The 18,930-nt window shown below is 30.1% G+C and overlaps 4 protein-coding genes across 8 annotated transcripts; 3 read left to right on the top strand and 1 right to left on the bottom strand.

Annotated features, from left to right (window-relative positions):
• Positions 1–861: 861 nt before the first annotated feature.
• LOC140675266 (ATP-binding cassette sub-family C member 10) lies at positions 862–8,352 on the bottom strand. 2 transcript variants are annotated; one of them, XM_072909572.1, is made up of 17 exons: positions 7,791–7,950; positions 7,349–7,487; positions 6,512–7,267; positions 6,039–6,296; positions 5,644–5,920; positions 5,340–5,563; positions 4,971–5,208; positions 4,618–4,886; positions 4,323–4,541; positions 4,046–4,257; positions 3,059–3,917; positions 2,761–2,987; positions 2,165–2,671; positions 1,897–2,088; positions 1,573–1,816; positions 1,355–1,494; positions 862–1,229 (listed from the first exon to the last, which is right to left on the bottom strand). In XM_072909572.1, the coding sequence occupies exons 2-17, from the start codon at positions 7,484–7,486 to the stop codon at positions 1,112–1,114; spliced, it is 4,878 nt and encodes a 1,625-aa protein (XP_072765673.1). In that variant the 5' UTR covers position 7,487; positions 7,791–7,950; the 3' UTR covers positions 862–1,111. The 2 variants fall into 2 exon arrangements, with proteins under 2 accessions (XP_072765673.1, XP_072765672.1); XM_072909571.1 differs by lacking the exon at positions 7,791–7,950 and adding an exon at positions 8,001–8,352 and having other exon boundaries at positions 943–1,229.
• A 70-nt stretch (positions 8,353–8,422) lies between these two features.
• On the top strand, positions 8,423–10,244 carry LOC140675268 (coiled-coil domain-containing protein 97-like). The gene is made up of 3 exons (XM_072909577.1): positions 8,423–9,467; positions 9,915–10,080; positions 10,158–10,244. Exons 1-3 carry the CDS (start codon positions 8,569–8,571, stop codon positions 10,200–10,202), a joined length of 1,110 nt encoding a protein of 369 aa, XP_072765678.1. The 5' UTR covers positions 8,423–8,568; the 3' UTR covers positions 10,203–10,244.
• Positions 10,245–10,632: 388 nt separating this feature from the next.
• On the top strand, positions 10,633–14,984 carry LOC140675267 (vacuolar protein sorting-associated protein 35-like). 4 transcript variants are annotated; one of them, XM_072909575.1, is made up of 12 exons: positions 10,633–10,760; positions 11,418–11,616; positions 11,734–11,857; positions 11,935–12,130; positions 12,218–12,412; positions 12,528–12,611; positions 12,696–12,932; positions 13,176–13,324; positions 13,416–13,902; positions 13,988–14,407; positions 14,483–14,626; positions 14,699–14,984. In XM_072909575.1, the coding sequence occupies exons 1-12, from the start codon at positions 10,758–10,760 to the stop codon at positions 14,876–14,878; spliced, it is 2,418 nt and encodes an 805-aa protein (XP_072765676.1). In that variant the 5' UTR covers positions 10,633–10,757; the 3' UTR covers positions 14,879–14,984. The 4 variants fall into 4 exon arrangements, with proteins under 4 accessions (XP_072765676.1, XP_072765675.1, XP_072765677.1 ...); XM_072909574.1 differs by having other exon boundaries at positions 11,397–11,616; XM_072909576.1 differs by having other exon boundaries at positions 10,676–10,760; positions 11,307–11,616.
• A 357-nt stretch (positions 14,985–15,341) lies between these two features.
• On the top strand, positions 15,342–18,848 carry Nsun2 (tRNA (cytosine(34)-C(5))-methyltransferase Nsun2). The gene is made up of 11 exons (XM_072909136.1): positions 15,342–15,580; positions 15,918–16,400; positions 16,473–16,557; positions 16,642–16,804; positions 16,874–16,981; positions 17,068–17,255; positions 17,354–17,498; positions 17,574–17,885; positions 17,953–18,320; positions 18,417–18,584; positions 18,666–18,848. The coding sequence occupies exons 1-11, from the start codon at positions 15,515–15,517 to the stop codon at positions 18,743–18,745; spliced, it is 2,166 nt and encodes a 721-aa protein (XP_072765237.1). The 5' UTR covers positions 15,342–15,514; the 3' UTR covers positions 18,746–18,848.
• Positions 18,849–18,930: the final 82 nt, after the last annotated feature.

Below are 18,930 nucleotides of genomic sequence, written 5' to 3'. Positions count from 1 at the left end.
AACCAATCAATAACATATTTTTAATATTAAGAAGTTAAATTATTAAACCAATATTTTGTAAATAGAAATTTTCGATTACTGAACCATAATGAATGGAGTTTAGCTTACTTGTGAGCTTCTTACAAAAAGCTTACGGAAGACTGACCGATCGTGTAACATAAACGATCTCATTAGCGGCATGAATCGCGCTTATTTTCCGAGGCATGGCCTCTCTCGCATTCTGGCGATTCAGTCGGCAAAACATGAGTGTACGGGACATCTCACTTTCGTTGACACGTCGACATAGCGTAGTACATGTCCCGCTAAATTTCAAGCAATTAAAAAACGGAAAGCAAATTAGCCGGGGTTACAGCTCATTAATTCTCGCTGCCTTATAACGATGACAGCGAGGAAACGTCATGTCATATGGCTGAATGCCGGATACATTACGGGATAAATTATGCCGTTCCTTGAGCTCGAGCTCGCGCACAGGCAAACACAGACATGTAAATGTGACTGGCAACACGTGCATACGCGCTACCAAGCGCTAATTAACTTCGTGAACAATATTGCAAAATGTGCGTTTTTAAAACGAACAATCGTATTCTTAATTATTATATAAATCGCACCAATCGCATTTATCGTGTCAAATAAACTGTACCAAAGTGTAATTTGTGTTACAAAGTAATATAGCTAGATAACAATTTTTTAATAAAATTTCTAGCGCAGAGAATTTATGTTTTCAATTATATAAAGTATAGGGAATCAACTGTTTTGTATTTTTTTATTGAATATTTATTATCGAGTAGAGAAGACAACTTATATACATATAGACTCTCGTCTCCTATTAATAAATATTAATTATAAACTTCAGATAGTTTCGCAATTTATATTTACGGTAACAATAATATTAATATATTACATATCTCGCTCATACAAATAAAAAATGTTTATTTTTTATAAACGCTTACTTACTTTTAATCCTGTCCTATATTCGTATGAAAAATATAATAATTCATCTCTTAAGAAATATCGTATCGTGTATATAATATACGCCACATACACAATCATTATGTACATACATTCATTATCTTGAATCATACTGCATCAGCAGATCGTATCATATGCTTAATCATTCTTGATCCGAAAATTCTTGATTAGCCAGATGATAGAAATAAGAATCAGCATTCTGGATTAATAAATTTGGCTCGTCAAATTCCAATACTTCTCCATCACCCATCACTAGAACTCTGAATAGAAAACATATTTTTTAAAATAAAAACTTGCAAAAAACATTACAAAATTAATAAAGTTTTTTATCTGCAAACAGATTATTAAGTAAAAAGAAACTTATATAATCAAAAAAATAAAATACCTATCACAGTGCATAATTGTCTTTATTCTATGGGCGATTGTAATAACCGTTGCACTTTGGAAGGAAGATTTTATTGTCGCTTGAATAAATTTATCCGTCTCTTGATCTACATTCGCGGTGGCTTCGTCAATGCAGACGATCTGTATAAATAAATATCAAGTTATTATATACACGAACAATTGCTTTATCGAACAATATTATATATAGATAAGAAATACTTTTGCATTGTGTAGCACAGCCCTGACTAAGCAAAACAGTTGTCTCTGACCGGCGCTGAGATTACTACCACCTTCATCCAAGACTGCACCCAAGCCACCCAATCGATAAACTAAAGAATGCACTTTACACTTCTCAAGGGTTTTGTATATATGCATATCGGTATACTGATTCAACGGGTCCACGTTTTCTCGAATAGTAGCCGAGAAGAGAAACGGACTTTGAGGTATGATAGCTAAACGGGACCTAAAATATTTTTCTTTCTTTACAACTATTAACATACATTAATTATTTTTTTCTTAATTTTTTTGTAAGTTTATAAATACCTTAATGCATTTAATTGCAACGTTTGAATATTCACGTTGTCGATTAATATACTCCCAAAACTAATCTCTGTCAGTCTAAACAACGAAACTAGTAACGAACTTTTTCCAGCGCCAGTGCGACCAACAACGCCTATTTTTTCCGCTGGTCGTGTGACAAATGTTACTTCTTTTAACGATGGCACTAAATGATCTCTGCAGATATGATAAATTACGTTTACCAAATGTTACAATCGTGTATTATCTTTACTCAAAAATTTTAAACTATTACCTGTATTTCAAAACAACTTCTCTGAATTCTACAACACCTTGACTAGGCCACGCGTAAGGTGGATTAGCCCCCATCGTATTTTCAATCGGTACGTGATCTAAATACTGTTTAACTCGTTCCACCGCAATCATTTCTCTCTCAGTCTCAGTAAAGGAGTTTACCACTCCAGATAATAATCCAGTTACAGATAATGCGTATGTGATTGCTAAGCCGATCAAACCAGCATCAGCTATGTTATATTGATGTTGCAGCACTGCCATAATGCTAACTCCGGCTAAAAGGGCGACACCGATAAATTGCAGTCTCAGCGCGAGCCATTGACTGATAGCTACAGAAGCGAATTGCGTTTTTTGACTGGCTTCCAGTAGCAGTTCATTTTCCTGTTTGAAACGAGGTACAGTACGAAAGGCTCTGATACTCGTTAGTCCGCTCAAAGTTTCACTAAAATGAGCATATAAAGGAGATAGGGTGATACTGGATAATCGTTTTATCTCCCTCGATGTTAATCTAAAAGATAATGAAAAATATTTGCGGAGAATTATAAATTTAACAAATATACATTTTTATATTTTGTAACTTAGAAACAAAAGTTGTACCTATAATGATTTTGTATCCAATGGTAGATTGGTATAAGTGGTGCTAATACTAAAAAGATCCATGGTAATCCATAAGCTGTAACTATAATGGTAGCAATTAAACCAAATAGATTTGCCAGCAAGATGTTAGTAATAAAAGGCAGAGAATCATCGATCGTATATGTGTCGGATGAAAATCTATTTATAATTCTACCGAGTGATTGAATATCGAAAAATGTTGTTTTTGCCTGAAACCAATTTGCATGGTAAAATCCTGATATCGCAAGAAATAGCGAATTATTTCATAGCTCATATTTACCCGCATAATTATCTTCAAGAGTTGCTTATGAATCATTATGGCTCCTTGTAAGCCACCATATGCAAAAATGAAAGCTCTGATTAAAGTAAAAAGAGAATTAAATACAGCTAGTAAGCTGTAAACTGTTAAATAATATTTCATATCATGCAAATTATAATTGTCATAATAGAACTGCAATAATTTTCCAGATCGAGATGTGTCGGTTGAATTGATTGTTGTGGTATTAGCATGGGTCACCCAGTATGATAACCATAAATCCGTAACATTTTTTGAGCTTTGCATTAAAACCATAGAGAGAAATATTGAAATTGCCAAATATTGTCCCATGGCCTTGATATAACACATATATACTGAAAAGCGTACTGTTCCTTTCTCAGTAGTTTCTTTTCCAAGTAACGGATCTACCTTGTTATTCTCTGATTGATTAAATTCACTAGGTATTATCTTTATAGACGCGATATCCAAGTCGGATTCGATAGACTCTGACAAAAGATAATCTTCCAGATCGGGCAAAATGTCGCTCGGTTTTCCTTGATTGATAATTTTTCCTTTCGACATTTCGATGACTAAATCTGCGTGGATCAAGTATTGAATCTGATGCGTGCATAATATTCTTGTTTTATTTTTTAATAAGCTTAGAATTACGTGTTGAAATACGTGTTTAGCAACTTTGACGTCCAACGTCGCTAATAGATCATCTAATAGATAAATATCTTTATCAGCGTACACAGCACGAGCCAGAGAAATTCTTGTCTTTTGACCGCCACTTAAAGTATTTCCAGCTTCGCCAACGGCTGTTAAGTCCTTGTTAGGCAATGAGTTCAAATCGGACGTGAGAGCGCAAGCCTTCAAAATGTTCCTATTGTTATTATAAAATAAAATAAAATTTAAATTAATATGCTATATATATATATATATATATATATATATATATATATATAAAATATAAAAATTTATAACATCAATTTCAAGATAATTGATAACTACTTGTATTTATTATGATCGTAGGATTTTCCAAAGAGAATATTATCCCGGATTGTACCACGTTGTAGCCAAGGATTTTGTTTTACGTATCCAAAACCTCTGTGATCATCATTAACTGCTATTATTCCTTTAGTTTTTGTTATTTCCGCTAAGATACCATCTAGAAGTAAAGATTTTCCACTTCCAACTTTGCCCATGATACCGATTAATTGTCCCTGTGCAAAAGAAAATATTTTGTATTTGTTTCGTATTCAAAGAAAAAATTTAAGTTTAGTCTTACCTTTTGTACAGATAAATTAATATTATGTAAGGTAAAGACATCGTCATCTTCGAAAGTAACATTTTTCTTAACGTCAGTACTCGAAGATGGAGTGATTATACTTCTTGGACTTGCATCATTACTTTTTGGACGATTTACAGTTAATGTTACATTTTGCAGCAATAAATCAACATCAGGGGTAATATCTGTATAGTATAATGACGCATCCATGTCTGACAACTAAATTAATAGAATAAAAACATTAAGTATCTAACAGTAATTCGTTGCACTATGTATAATTTTAAAATATACATACATCTAGCATTCTTTGAATTCTCTTAAGAGATACCCATGCTTCTGTAAGACCGTTTAAAACCCATGGAAATGCATTTAAAGGTCCTATTAACATGTTTAACAACGCCATACTAGTAAAAACTGTTTTGGCATCTAATTCGTTTCCAAGCAATACGTATGTTGCAAATGTTAATATCGAGATGATAACAGGTGTAGTCGCCCAAAAATAAACACAAAGGGCATCTAAATATTTTCTACCTCGTAAATATTTTACTTCGTTTTCTCTTAGCTCTAAAAAAAATATTTAGATAAAGATGCTAGATATAAAAATGCAAGAAATTATTTTTTTAATGATCTATGTGAAAATGTACTAACTGAAAATATTTCGTAGGAAGTGATCTTCCCACACGTTAACCTTGATTGTAGTTATCCCACGCAATATCTCTCCCATTAGTCTCACTCTTTGATCTTTATATTCCATCAATTTGGTGCTAAGCTTACCAATTTTATTTGCTATCATCTTATTAATTGGTATAAGTACTATCGAAAATGCAAGACCAGCTAAAAACGAAACTCCAATTTGTTTATGTAGAAGATACAGTGTCACAAATAACTGAAAATATAAACATTTTTAAGAAGCAACAAAGAAAGTTGTAATATATAAAGATATAATATATAAAAAATATACTATATTTAATACATATAAAAAAATAAAATAGATTCATATTATTATCATGTAGATACCTGTAATGGTATACTCCAAAATGTATGGAAACTAGGACAGCTATTGACCAATCTGTCGCTATCAGTGCTCATAAAATTAACAATTTCACCATAATTAAAACTGTGATTTAAATCGATGTTAGAAGAATGCAATGTTTTTTGATAAACTAAAGTAATAATTACAGAGCGAATTTTCAAACCCACAACAGACATCCAAAATGTAAAATGAGTATTACAAAAGGCACCTATAAGAAAAATATTATTCTGTCATATATAATTCATATAACAAATATATTTAATATTGAAATTAAATTTGATTTTATACCAATTATAGCACTGAGTATTATAAGAGATGCATATAAATATCCATGTGAGATTGATTCATTTTTATCTTCAATAAAACCTATTAATCTATTTAGCAATATTGGTCCCACAAACGAACTGCAATCTGCGATAAATTTCAGTATTCCAACCGCATAAAATTCCCAGCCAAAACATTTATGCAGCAAATAAAATAGTGTTACTTTGTTTGTAATTACTTTTACATTCGTCTGAAGTGGTGCTTCAGAATTATTTTCGATTCCATTGCTCGCTGTTTTCGGCTATAAAATTAGTATTATTATTATTACGAAAACTAATATGAAATAATTATTAGATATGCTTAAAAGATTCAAAAAAAATTTATCATTAAACTGCAGAATATCATAACTGCTTATTTACCATATTATTTAAGTGTTTGTCAATTTTATGACTAATTACACTGGTACTAATCTGATCGGGTAAATCAAATAAGTCATCGGAATGATTTAGCAGCCCCTTAACACCTTTTTCCATTAATGGTGTTACCCAATGGAACAGGAGCTTAGAAATAATAGTAACATCTTCCATGGCAATTCCAAGATAGCTCGGGTCCTGTTCCTCTGGAAATTGTACGTATGAAGAGGTAGGACTACTCAATAGTGCAGTACGTTCTCCTATCTACAAACACGTTGTGATATATCACTATAATATCTTTATTTATTAATTTATTTTATTTATTTACTTTTTTATTTTAAATCATCATATTAATCGATTTTAAACATTACAGGCAATTAAATAACATTTTGCGCAATTTGAATATTAAAAAACAATTGTAATTAGATAAAAAACAGAGATCGACGAAAACACAACACAATCTTGTGATAATAGCTTACTGTGACATTTCGGGATGATGCCCTGATGTGCTCTGGCCTACTGGCACCCGGTATCAATGTTATTGTATACAATATCAGAAGAGTAACTACACTGATACTGAAACCTAGTGATAAGTTTGGCAAAACATCGTCTTTGGGCGTATTATTGATATGACTGCGCAACAGTAGCGCAGAAATAACGATCAAAAGAAATATCAATGCTCGTAATAGTACTGGTCCGCGTGGATTAAGATTACGTCCACGTTTCAAGCTTAAAATAAAACAAAGGTGCATAACCCATGCTAAACCTTCGGTACTTGCTACAAGATAATCCACTGGCTTAGCAGAAGTAAATTTATCAGTAATTTTTAATGTCGCCTCATAACTATAGGTAGAAGATGCAACAGGAATTACAATGGTATCATTAACTTTACTCTCTGGTGATACAATTGATTTAACAATTGATCTAACAGTGTGATTTAATCCATCACGTATCTTGCTTATAATATCTGTTTCATTTAAAGCTGGATTCCTATGAAAAGAAATGTCCAATCTTTTTGATGGTGTGCTATAGTCTTGCACTTCATCATGCACCAAAGGAATAGTAGTATTAGTTAAAATAATATATGCCCTTATAATAGGCAATATCACAAGACATATAGTAATAAAAATTCTTATGTTTATAGCATGATAGGTGTAATGCTGTCGAGATGAGGATGTATTTGTTTTTCCACAATAATATGCAGAAGTTATAGCTATGAGAGCTAATACTGGTATCTGAAAGTTCAGAAATAAAATTGGTAAAAAATCATGTTATGTTTCAAATTTACTGCAAAATAAAATTTATTATTATATTACCTGAAGACAAAGCTGTTGGAAACATACACCCAAGTCATGTGTTTCAGGATTCAAAGGATCGATATTTTTGTTATATCCACATAATTCTGTCCAGTTCCATTTCCATCTTTCTATGTCACTCAACCAATTCTCTGCCATGCTAAGAATTATAATTAATTCGTGATTAAGAAACTTGTTTATTTTTAATAGGTTAAAATATTCTTGGAGATATAATAATGAAAAGGATTTAAACATTGTATATAAATAGCATATGCGAAGTTACGATAAAGCTATTATTGTTTATGTTGCATATATTTTCAAAAATACAACAAAAATTTATTAAAAATAAATTAAATAAAGCAAAAAATATCTGAATGAAACAAACATAATAAATATATATATGATGAAACTTTATTTATACTATTTTGTAGTTTTGTTGAATTTTTATATCACTTCTACCTACAAATATATTCAATAATGTAGTAGTTTATTAAATTACACAATGTTAATAAATCAAGTTACACTCTACAATATTAAACTTAAGAGATTGGAAACTGCTAATGATATCAAGCGTGATTAATCTGATTGATAATTAATTATAGGCAGATAAGATGATAATGAGACATTAGTAAACAACTTTGACATGCTGAGCAAATGTGGAGCAAACATTTACCTGTTGGTTGTTGAAAAAAATTGTTATAAATACCGAACACACAATATTAATAAGCACTATAATATTTATCACATCTTCTCGTTTGCGTTATGTTTTGCTGTCCTATTCTCATATCGACGAACATTCATAGGTTAAGTTCCCCTTGAGAATGACGCATAGTGTGATGTAAACTTTGTATGACGTTTGATTGTCCGATGAATTTTTACAAAGTATTATAGCGAGCATATACGTACACACCAAAAATCACGCTCTTTATCTTGTTTATCGCGAGTAACAACAACAAAGAAATGCAAGTGTAATCTCGCAAGAAACTACGAAGTAAATATGACATAAAGAATATATTTATATATACACACACACATACATATATATATATATATATATATATATATATATACAGACGTATATTCTTTGTGTGGATAGATCGAGAGTTCTTTCCTATTATATCTTTAATCTATAATATACACGAATGATATAAACCCAACTGAGATAAAGTCAAAGTGTACACTGTTCGATTTCCTGAATTTTATTTGATTTCCTGAAAGAGACCAAAAATTTCACAAAGAAAATGGCTCTGGAAATGAATAAAAATATTCCATATGAGAATAACAGTAGTAAGAAAAAACAGAAAGATTTTTCTATGGTAGATGTAAAATATGATACTCTTGAAGAAGAGATTCTAAATAATGTGGCTAACAGCAAAGCAATTTTCAAGAGCCAGCAGAAAGGAGAACCTGAGTTAACGTATGAAGAAAAGCGTGTCATAGCTGAAAGGTTGTTAAAAAAGAATCACTACTTATTCCTATCAAAATTTGGACACTATCTAAAAGTCGAGCACTTGAAGTATTTTAGTAAAAATGAAGATTACGAGACAGTTTATCATGTAAATAGACTGCAGAGATATTTTAATAATTCTACAAGACGTATTGATGTCAGGAACAAAAGATATGAAGCTCTGAAGGCATTAATAGAAAAAGGGGAATATTTCAGCGAATGTGAAATGATGAAGAGGAATCCATTATTGTATGAACATTTGGTAGGACAATATCTAACAGAAGAGGAAAAGAAAGCTAGAGATACAATTGATACACGTAGTATAAATTATGTTGATGTACTTATGGAAGCTGTTGAAAGGAACAAACTGCAAAAGCATTTAAAATCTCAACAGGAAGAGGAGAATGAAGTAAGAGAGGAGAATGATTCAGATAATGATGATGATGAGGAAGAGGATGATAATATCAGAAACAATGCTATATCTAACAATAAAACATATTTTAATAAACAGATTCATTTTCACTGGGGTGAAAATTTAAATGAAAAGACTGATAAAGACAGTAATAAAAAATTACAAAGTAGTAAAATGCGACATAAAATATCAAACCAAGAAATACAATTACTCAGGCAAGAATTTGTTACAAACATGTACCAGAGTTTCCTGGATGGTAAAGATAGAGATTTCGACTATAGGTATATTTATAGTAATCAATATAAATACAAGAATTATGGAAAAATTTCCATAAATATATTTTTTACTTATATAAAAATTTATATAATTGAAATGTTTATTAATAACATTTTAAATAATTTATGATATATATTTAACAAACATTCCTATTTTAATATATACTTATATATATGTAATTATTTTTTAAAATAGATATAGAAATATCTTATAAAAGATGTAAACTAATATTAACATATATTTGTGTCCATGAAATAATTTTTAAAATGAATATGAATACAAGATACATGTTTATCTTGTATATGTCTCTTTCTCACACATATATATATATATATATATGTTGTTTTAGTTTTTATAATACATAATTTTTAATAATAAAAAGCTATAGAAACTTTTTAAAGTATTTAAAAATAACAATTGTTTTATTATATATTTTCTTGATTTATTTTCAGTACTGTGGATGATAATGAAGCTTATGATAATGTAGAATTAAGGAATCAAGATGAAGAAGAAAAGTACTTCGATTCTGAAGCCCCTGAAATTGTTCTTCCACGTAATGAATGCATTGACCCAAACGAATCTGAAGATGAGTTGGATGCGTATATGAGAACATTAAAGGTTAAATAATATTTTACACTTTACGATTGCCTCGCTATTGTTGGCATTGATTCACAGAAAGGTTATTTATCCACTAGGAACAGACACCTACAAAACCACAATCTTTGGATAATCAAACATAGCCCAGCATATATTATATACAATAAATACATTATATGTAATTATATTTGTATGTTTATTATACGATACTATAAATACCTCCTTTTTCCTCTATTGCATTTTAATTTTATAAAATATCAATTTTGAGGGAGATAAAATATTGAACAGTACAATTTTTTTCTGTTTCAAATATTCTTTTCAATCTAAAATTAATTAAATATATAATTTCTTTTAATATAATTTACAAAAATTAATTATCAAAAATTTCTTATTACATATGGTATTTTGTTCTTTTTTACCGCCATAAATTGTTTATTATCTCAAATAAGAAAAATCAGAATTTTAAAAATTATTTATTTAATTTGTACTTTTGCCTATTTCTATTTATAACAATAAGTTGAAACATTCAACGGACCAGTATATACATGAATCATAAATTATCTATCAAAACCAATCGGAGAGAGAGATCTCTATAGAATATCATATGGAATTCTAGCCAAGTTGAGCGCATCTAGTGTCTTGTCAAAACGAGTATCGGAAGTACACAACGATTAATTGTGTACTTTTTTTTCAAGAAAATGGTAAGTACTATAGTATTTTGAATGTTTTGTAATGTTGTTCATAAAAAATAAGTATTTTATTGTAGACTATATCCGTGTGCTGATTGTCGCATGCAAAATTAGCTTCGCGTTGTAAAGGTTATATGTTGCAAAACGTAAGAATTGGAATTTTTTTTAATGCAATAATATGTAGAAATAGAATGATTAATTTCTTGTTTCCATACAAACTAATCAACATTTATTTAAGTTGTAAAGAAGATACATACGTTATATTTTTTTATACTTTTTAATTTTATATATGTAGTACATTATAATATAATTTATGTATGTGTCCTATGTTATTAAAAGAATAATTTTCAAATATATTATTCCTTTTCAATATATTCAAAATTGTTGTTGAAATTATTATTTTTTTTTTTAAATGTAGGCAAATGCATTTACATAGAAAATATTAGTATACTTGACATATTGTGCCAATAATATGTGTCCGAGAACTAAGAATTACATTTTGCCTCTTAATGCTTCTTTAATCATAAATAGATTATTACAGTACATAGCTTGTTTCAGACACTGTGTTCCCAATGCTTAAGTATTTGTAGTGCATGCTTGAGTTGTATGGCTTACCTAGTATGGTACTACCTGGTGTCCCCCTGGTAGGTATCTTTATTTTTTTCGCAGCCAATGACACCTGCCATAACAGGAATGGAAGAACAAGAGAAGCTGTTGGAAGATGCTATTGGCGTGGTTAAAGTTCAAGCTTTTCAAATGAAACACTGTTTGGACAAGGCTAAATTGATGGATGCGCTAAAACATGCCTCCACTATGTTAGGAGAACTTAGGACTTCTCTTCTCAGTCCAAAAAGCTACTATGAATTATGTATCCTTATTAATTATTTAATTTTATATATTGTGACTCTTTGAATTATAATATTTAATACAAGTAATTAATTTTGATATACATTATATAGATATTTCTTATAACAATTATTATTAGATATGGCAATCACAGATGAACTGCGGCATTTAGAGCTTTATTTGTTGGAGGAATTTCAAAAAGGAAGAAAAGTTACAGATCTTTATGAATTAGTACAATATGTTGGTAATATTGTACCTAGACTGTATGTATCTGCTCTGAAATTCTGCATTATCACTTTCTGATTGTGAAAAACGAGATAATCTAGTTTATTATTTCTAGGTACTTACTCATTACTGTTGGTTTGGTTTACATCAAAACAACTCCCGGTTTGAAAAGAGATCTTTTAAGAGATCTTGTAGAAATGTGCAGAGGTGTGCAACATCCATTACGTGGTTTATTTTTAAGAAATTATTTGTTACAATGCACAAGGAATATTTTGCCAGATGTTACAGAGGGTGATGATGAAGATGGGACTGTACGTATCCTAATAATATTAATTCTAATAATAAATTGTATAATTTTTCTCTTGAATATATTATTATTCTTAAATCTTTATTTTCAGGTTCGTGACAGCATAGATTTTGTTCTGATGAATTTTGCAGAAATGAATAAATTATGGGTACGCATGCAACATCAAGGTCACAGTAGGGATAGAGAAAGAAGAGAAAGGGAAAGGGAAGAACTTAGAATTTTAGTGGGAACTAATCTTGTACGACTTAGTCAATTGGAATCTGTAACATTGGATAAATATAAGAAGGTACGTTATAAACACATGCATACATGCATATATATATATATATATATATATATATATATATATATAATCTTTTTTATTTTTTAATTGAATTTAAACATTACAAATATATTTTCAGCTTGTACTACCAGGAATATTGGAACAGGTTGTTAGTTGTAGAGATGCTATAGCACAGGAATATCTTATGGAGTGCATAATTCAGGTATATTTTTCTCATTTGTCATAAATGTTGTTTTATCTTAAAAATAATAAAAATGAAAAAATAATATTTTTCTTATATGGCTAGGTCTTTCCTGATGAATTCCATTTACAAACATTAAATGCATTCTTGAAATCTTGTGCAGAATTGCAAAATGGAGTGAATGTTAAAAACATTATTATATCACTAATTGATAGACTTGCAGCCTTTAGTCAACGATCTGATGGTGTAGGAGGCCCGGGAAGTCCTAATCAAATATCAGGAATTCCACAAGATGTCAAGCTTTTTGATGTATTTAGTGATCAGATTGCTATTATTATACAGGTATATACATTATATACATATATATATTTAAAACAGAATAAACTTTATCATTATAATTATGTAAGAAGAAATGACCATTCAATGATTATTAGATATTACACAATATTTGACAATTCATGATTTAAAAAGCTAAAAATTCCTTACTATCTAGTTTAAGTCTGAGAATGGTTCCAAGATATTTCATATTACACTTTAATTACAGTAATATGTACTATCTATTTGATCAGATTTTTTTTTTTACAGACAAGACAAGATATGCCGCCTGAAGATATTGTTTCGCTTCAAGTAGCTCTCATAAACTTAGCACATAAATGCTATCCAGATCGAGTAGATTATGTAGATAAAGTTTTATTCACAACAGTCCAAATATTCCAGAAACAAAACGTTGATAAGTAAGTTTAAGCAATTTATTGTATATGTGGGTGAGTTTTTATATTCTGCCTATTAAATATCTATTTTTTTTTTTTTTTTTTTTTTTTTCAGGTTGGAGTATAATAGTGCTGTTTCGAGAGAGTTAGTTAGATTAATGAAAATTCCTGTAGATAATTATAAGAACATATTAACTGTGCTTAAACTTGAGCATTATGCACCTCTTTTGGATTATTTCGATTACGAGGGCAGAAAATTGTTAGCTATATACATAATAACAAATATTTTGGAAAACGAAACATTGATACCGATGCAAGAGCAAGTAGATGCAGTACTCTCTATGGTATCTCCTTTGATACAAGATCAACCAGATCAACCAAATATAGATGAAGATCCTGAAGATTTCGCTGAGGAGCAAGGTCTGCTTGGCAGACTAATACACCATTTTAAATCGGAAACACCGGATCAGCAATATATGATACTAAGCGCTGCGAGGAAACATTTCAGTGCTGGTGGTAACAAAAGAATCAAATATACTCTGCCACCCATAGTTTTCCAAAGTTATCAATTGGCCTTTACATATAAAGCATTGAAAGATCAGGTTTGTAATTTCTGTACTTAAAATAAGATAAAATTATTGAATAATGAGGTCAACTGACATTGTCTTGTTTTCCATCCTTTCTCAGGATGAAATGTGGCAAAAAAAGTGTCAAAAAATTTTCCAATTCTGTCACACGACTATCACAGCACTGATGAAGGCCGAATTGGCCGAACTACCTTTAAGGCTATTTCTGCAAGGTGCAATAGCGATCGGCGAAATCCGCTTTGATAATTTCGAAATGGTCGCTTATGAATTTATGAGTCAAGCATTCTCGATATACGAGGATGAAATAAGTGATTCAAAGGCGCAGCTTGCGGCGATTACTTTGATTATTGCTACATTTGAACAGATGAGCTGTTTCGGTGAAGAAAATGCAGATCCCGTGCGTAATCAGTGTGCTTTGTATGCTAGTAAGTTGTTGAGAAAGCCTGATCAATGTAGAGGAGTTGCTACTTGTTCACATATATTTTGGTCAGGAAAATCTTTAGCTACAGGCGGAAAAGAAGTACGTATGAATATATATCGATGTACAATCCTGAGATTATTTGAGAGATAAATTTCATGAGAAATATAATTTCAGATGCAAGAAGGAGGTAAAGTGTTAGACTGTTTGAAGAAAGGTATTAGGATAGCGAGTCAATGCATGGATACGTCAGTGCAAGTACAATTGTATGTGGAATTGCTGAACCATTATATTTACTTCTATGAGAAAGGAAATACTGCTGTAAGATTCGATTATGGAATAACACATCAACTTATTTTATGACTTGTCTGTTCTAATTTGATTATTTTTTAGGTGACCGTGCAAATATTGAATCAAGTGATCGCAAAAATTAGAGAGGAACTTCCCAATTTGGAAGCGAGTGAGGAAACTGATCAAATACAGAAGCATTTGGCTAATACATTGGAACATTTAAGAAATAGGATGGAATCGGCAGACTCTGACGGACTTTCTTATCAAGGCCTTGTTCTTTAAATGCATAGAATTGGCATTGTAATTTTGTAAATAAAAGACTTCTAGAATATGGACAATATTATGGATCGATAAGACCAATAAACATTAGCATTGATTATATTAGCATCTTGATTAACTTAATTTTTATTCTTTATTTTTATTGCAAACAGACTTCTAGACTAATATAAACGGTGACTCATTAGTTCGAAGTAAATTAACTGTGTTGTAAAAAACAATAATTATATTTCTTAATTGTTAATTATTTCTTAATTCGATATATATATATATATATATATATATATATATATATATATATATATATATATATGTTTATTGTTGGAATTAGTAGAACTATAACATTATATATGTATATTAAATAATTCATTATGATTCAAATGATTTTATTAATCCACTTCCTCGGCATATTTGCATATTTCAATTTTTTGTTCATTCAACGCTTGTTATACGTTGCAGCCTGTAACCTGCAGGTGTCGAGCGCCAAGCGCCAAATGGCTATAAGTTAACCTACCACGTGTCAGACAACCGCGTGTAGTGGAACGATTATTCATATTTACTTGTAAATTAATACTACTAAAATAGTATTTATGTGTGTTTGTGTAATTATTAGTGTTAATTAATCAAAACTACTATTAAAACATGGGTAAAGGACGAAGAAATAAGCCGAAAAAGAATTTCGCTGAAAAACGTCGTGAGAAACTAAAAGTATGATTAAAATCATTAATATCAAAATTACATAAATAAAAGAGATTATGGTTATACGAGATTAAAAAAAAATATGTATATTTAATGATTAAATTATGAAAATAATTAAATTATGAAATTATTAAATAATTTATATATGTATACATATATATATATATACTCGCTTATGTATTTTAGATAGATATGATATAAATGCATATGTGTGTATATACTGTATGTATGTTTTTAAATATCTTTAAATTCTTTTTTTTCTTATCTTATTTAATATTATTATTTGATAGGAATGTAAATTTAGAAAGTTATATATTGATTATATAATTATAATATTTTTTTGTAGAAAAAGGATGAATGGGATAGTACTCCCCATAGAAGTTATGCAGATATTATCAGGGAGAACAAAGATTTTGAGAATTATTACAAGACACAAGGAATAGTTCCAGAAGATAAATGGGATGCGTTTATCAGCACTATGAGGACCAATTTACCAGTTGCTTTTCGTATTACTGGTTCAAAGGCTGAAGCTAAAGTCTTATTGGAGATAATCAAAAGTGATTTCTTTAAAGAAATTTTAAATGCAAATCTGGATGGTGATAAAGAAGATTCTAACAATGAAGTAAAAACTATATTACGTAGTTTACCCTTTTATCCAGAAGAATTGGCATGGCAATTGCAATTGACTAGAAAAGATATTAGACGATCTGAAGCATACTTTAGGCTGCATAACTTTCTTATCGCTGAAACTAACAATGGTAGTATCAGCAGACAGGAAGTAGTTAGTATGGTTCCTCCTTTGGTATTGGATGTGAAGCCTTCACATAAGGTATTTTTTTAAATCTATTAAAATTATTCACAACTGATGGAATAAAATAAAATATACTAATTTTATTTACAGGTTCTTGATATGTGTGCTGCACCAGGATCCAAGACAGCGCAACTTATAGAAATGATACATGCAGATGAAGGAAATATTCCTCCAGGTAGTTAATATTAAGTTTGTTAAGAGAAATAAGCATTATATACAAATAAGCATCATATACTAATTATTTAAATGCTTATCTTAGAGGGTTTTGTAATAGCCAATGATCTTGACAATAATCGCTGCTATATGCTGGTACATCAAGCTAAAAGACTAAATAGTCCAAACATTCTTATTACAAATCATGATTCATCTGTTATGCCTAACTTTATAATTACTAATTCAGATGGTACAAAAGACACATTAAAGTAAGTAATTCAAACTCAATAATAATTATATATCAAGAAAATAATTATATAAACTTTGTCCTTTGGTAGATTTGATAGGATACTTGCAGATGTCCCATGTAGTGGTGACGGTACTATGCGAAAGAATCCAGATATATGGTGCAAATGGAGTCCTGCTAATGGCAGTAATCTACATGGGTAAAAATAAGCTTAAAATAAGCTGCTATAAATTTATGTATTATATGAATAATAATAGAGATAAATTAATCTTAACTCTTTTGTAGAATTCAGTATAGGATAGCAAAACGCGGCTTGGAAATGCTAACAGTTGGAGGGAGAATGGTATATTCTACATGTTCATTAAATCCAATAGAAAATGAAGCAGTGCTTTACAGGCTTCTTTGTGAAACTGGAGACTCAGTACAGTTAATTGATTGTAGAAACTTAGTACCAGGATTATTATGCGACCCTGGTTAGTCTTAAGATCAACAATACTTAAAATACTTAAAAAAAGGATTTCTTTAATCTTTCAAAATGTACTGTGTATATGAATATAATAATATATTTCAGGTGTTACACACTGGAAACCAGCGTCTAAAAATTTACAATACTATAACACTTGGGACGAAGTTCCAGAGCAATGGCAAACGCAAGTACGGCCAAAAATGTTTCCTCCACAAGCAAACGAGGCTTCCAAATTTAATCTTGAACGTTGGTAAATACCAAATAATTTAACAAATGAATTGAATCATTTTTGTAGACTACATTTTTTACTTTGCCAATTATATAGTATGAGAATATTACCACATCATCAAGATACTGGAGGTTTTTTCGTGGCTGTATTGGAGAAAGTAAAATCTCTGCCATGGGAAAGTGAATCAAATCAGAATGTACAAACTCAAAATGATAATGAAAATAAGGATGGACTAACTTCGAAAGAAGAAACTTCACGAGATGAGTTTTCAGAAAGTGGAAAAAGGTTATTAGAAGAAGAAAAGAAATCACGAGATCTGCAAAGGAAACGAAGAAAAATTGTTGGCTATAGGGAAGATCCATTTGTTTTTTTTAAAGATGAGACGGAAGATGTATGGCAGTCTATTAAGTGAGTTTGAATTTTTTTTATATTAATGTAATTTGTTTTTTATATTGTATTATCAATATATTTTCAGAGATTTTTATGGTATATCTGATGATTTGGATCCGCGATGTCTGCTAGTAAGATGTCATGAAGGAAAGAAGAAAAATATTTACTTTACATCACCAGCAATTCGTAACATAGTGATATCTAATGAAAATAAAGTTAAAATGATTAATACTGGCGTTAAAACTTTTGTGCGATGTGATAATAAAAATATGAAATGTGCTTTTCGACTTGCTCAAGAAGGAATGCAGAGTATCAGTCATTACATAAGTGATAACAGAAAGCTTAGAATTTCGAAAGAAGATTTAATAATGCTTTTACAAAGTGATAATCCACATACACCACCTGAAATTGTAAAATTAAGTCCAGATACTCAAGAACGTCTCAAAGACTTCAGTAAATATAATAATGCTGATTTTTTACTTTTACATGACAATACACAAATATATATATATATATATATATACTTGAAAAATATATTTAATTTTTAAGCAACTGGAAGTTGTATACTGTTATACAAAGAAGAGAAGACCGACAATATAAATCAACTAAATCTTCAACTGGCAGGATGGAGGGGCATAATGTCTCTCAGAGCATATGTGCCTACTTGCGACGCGGTTCACTACTTACGGCTTTTAGGAGCAGATTGTTCTAAATTTGGTATGTTGTGGTACATGAACATATCATACAGTATTATACTGCCATAGAAGATAAATAATTATTTATCTTGTAATTTCACAGAGAAAAATAAATTCAAGGAAAATCGTACAACCACATTAGTCGAGGACGTCAATAATGATGATATTGGAACTGAAGATTAATGAAAAATTTGTAACGAGGAATGATATTGGCATAGAACAAAATCAATGGTGCAGAGATGCCAATTAACACTAATAAATCATTGTTCGATGCAGTTCGATGTAATTATAACTTGTCAATTTTTCTAATTTCTTACATTCGTCCTTTCTGCCGTGTGCTACATTTAAATGAAAAATTCGAATTATAT

Source organism: Anoplolepis gracilipes, chromosome 17 (genome assembly GCF_047496725.1).
Source record: "Anoplolepis gracilipes chromosome 17, ASM4749672v1, whole genome shotgun sequence".
NCBI classification, from domain to species: domain Eukaryota; kingdom Metazoa; phylum Arthropoda; class Insecta; order Hymenoptera; family Formicidae; genus Anoplolepis; species Anoplolepis gracilipes.
The sequence above is the reverse complement of the archived record's forward strand: the minus strand, read 5'-3'. Positions and strand labels throughout refer to the sequence as shown.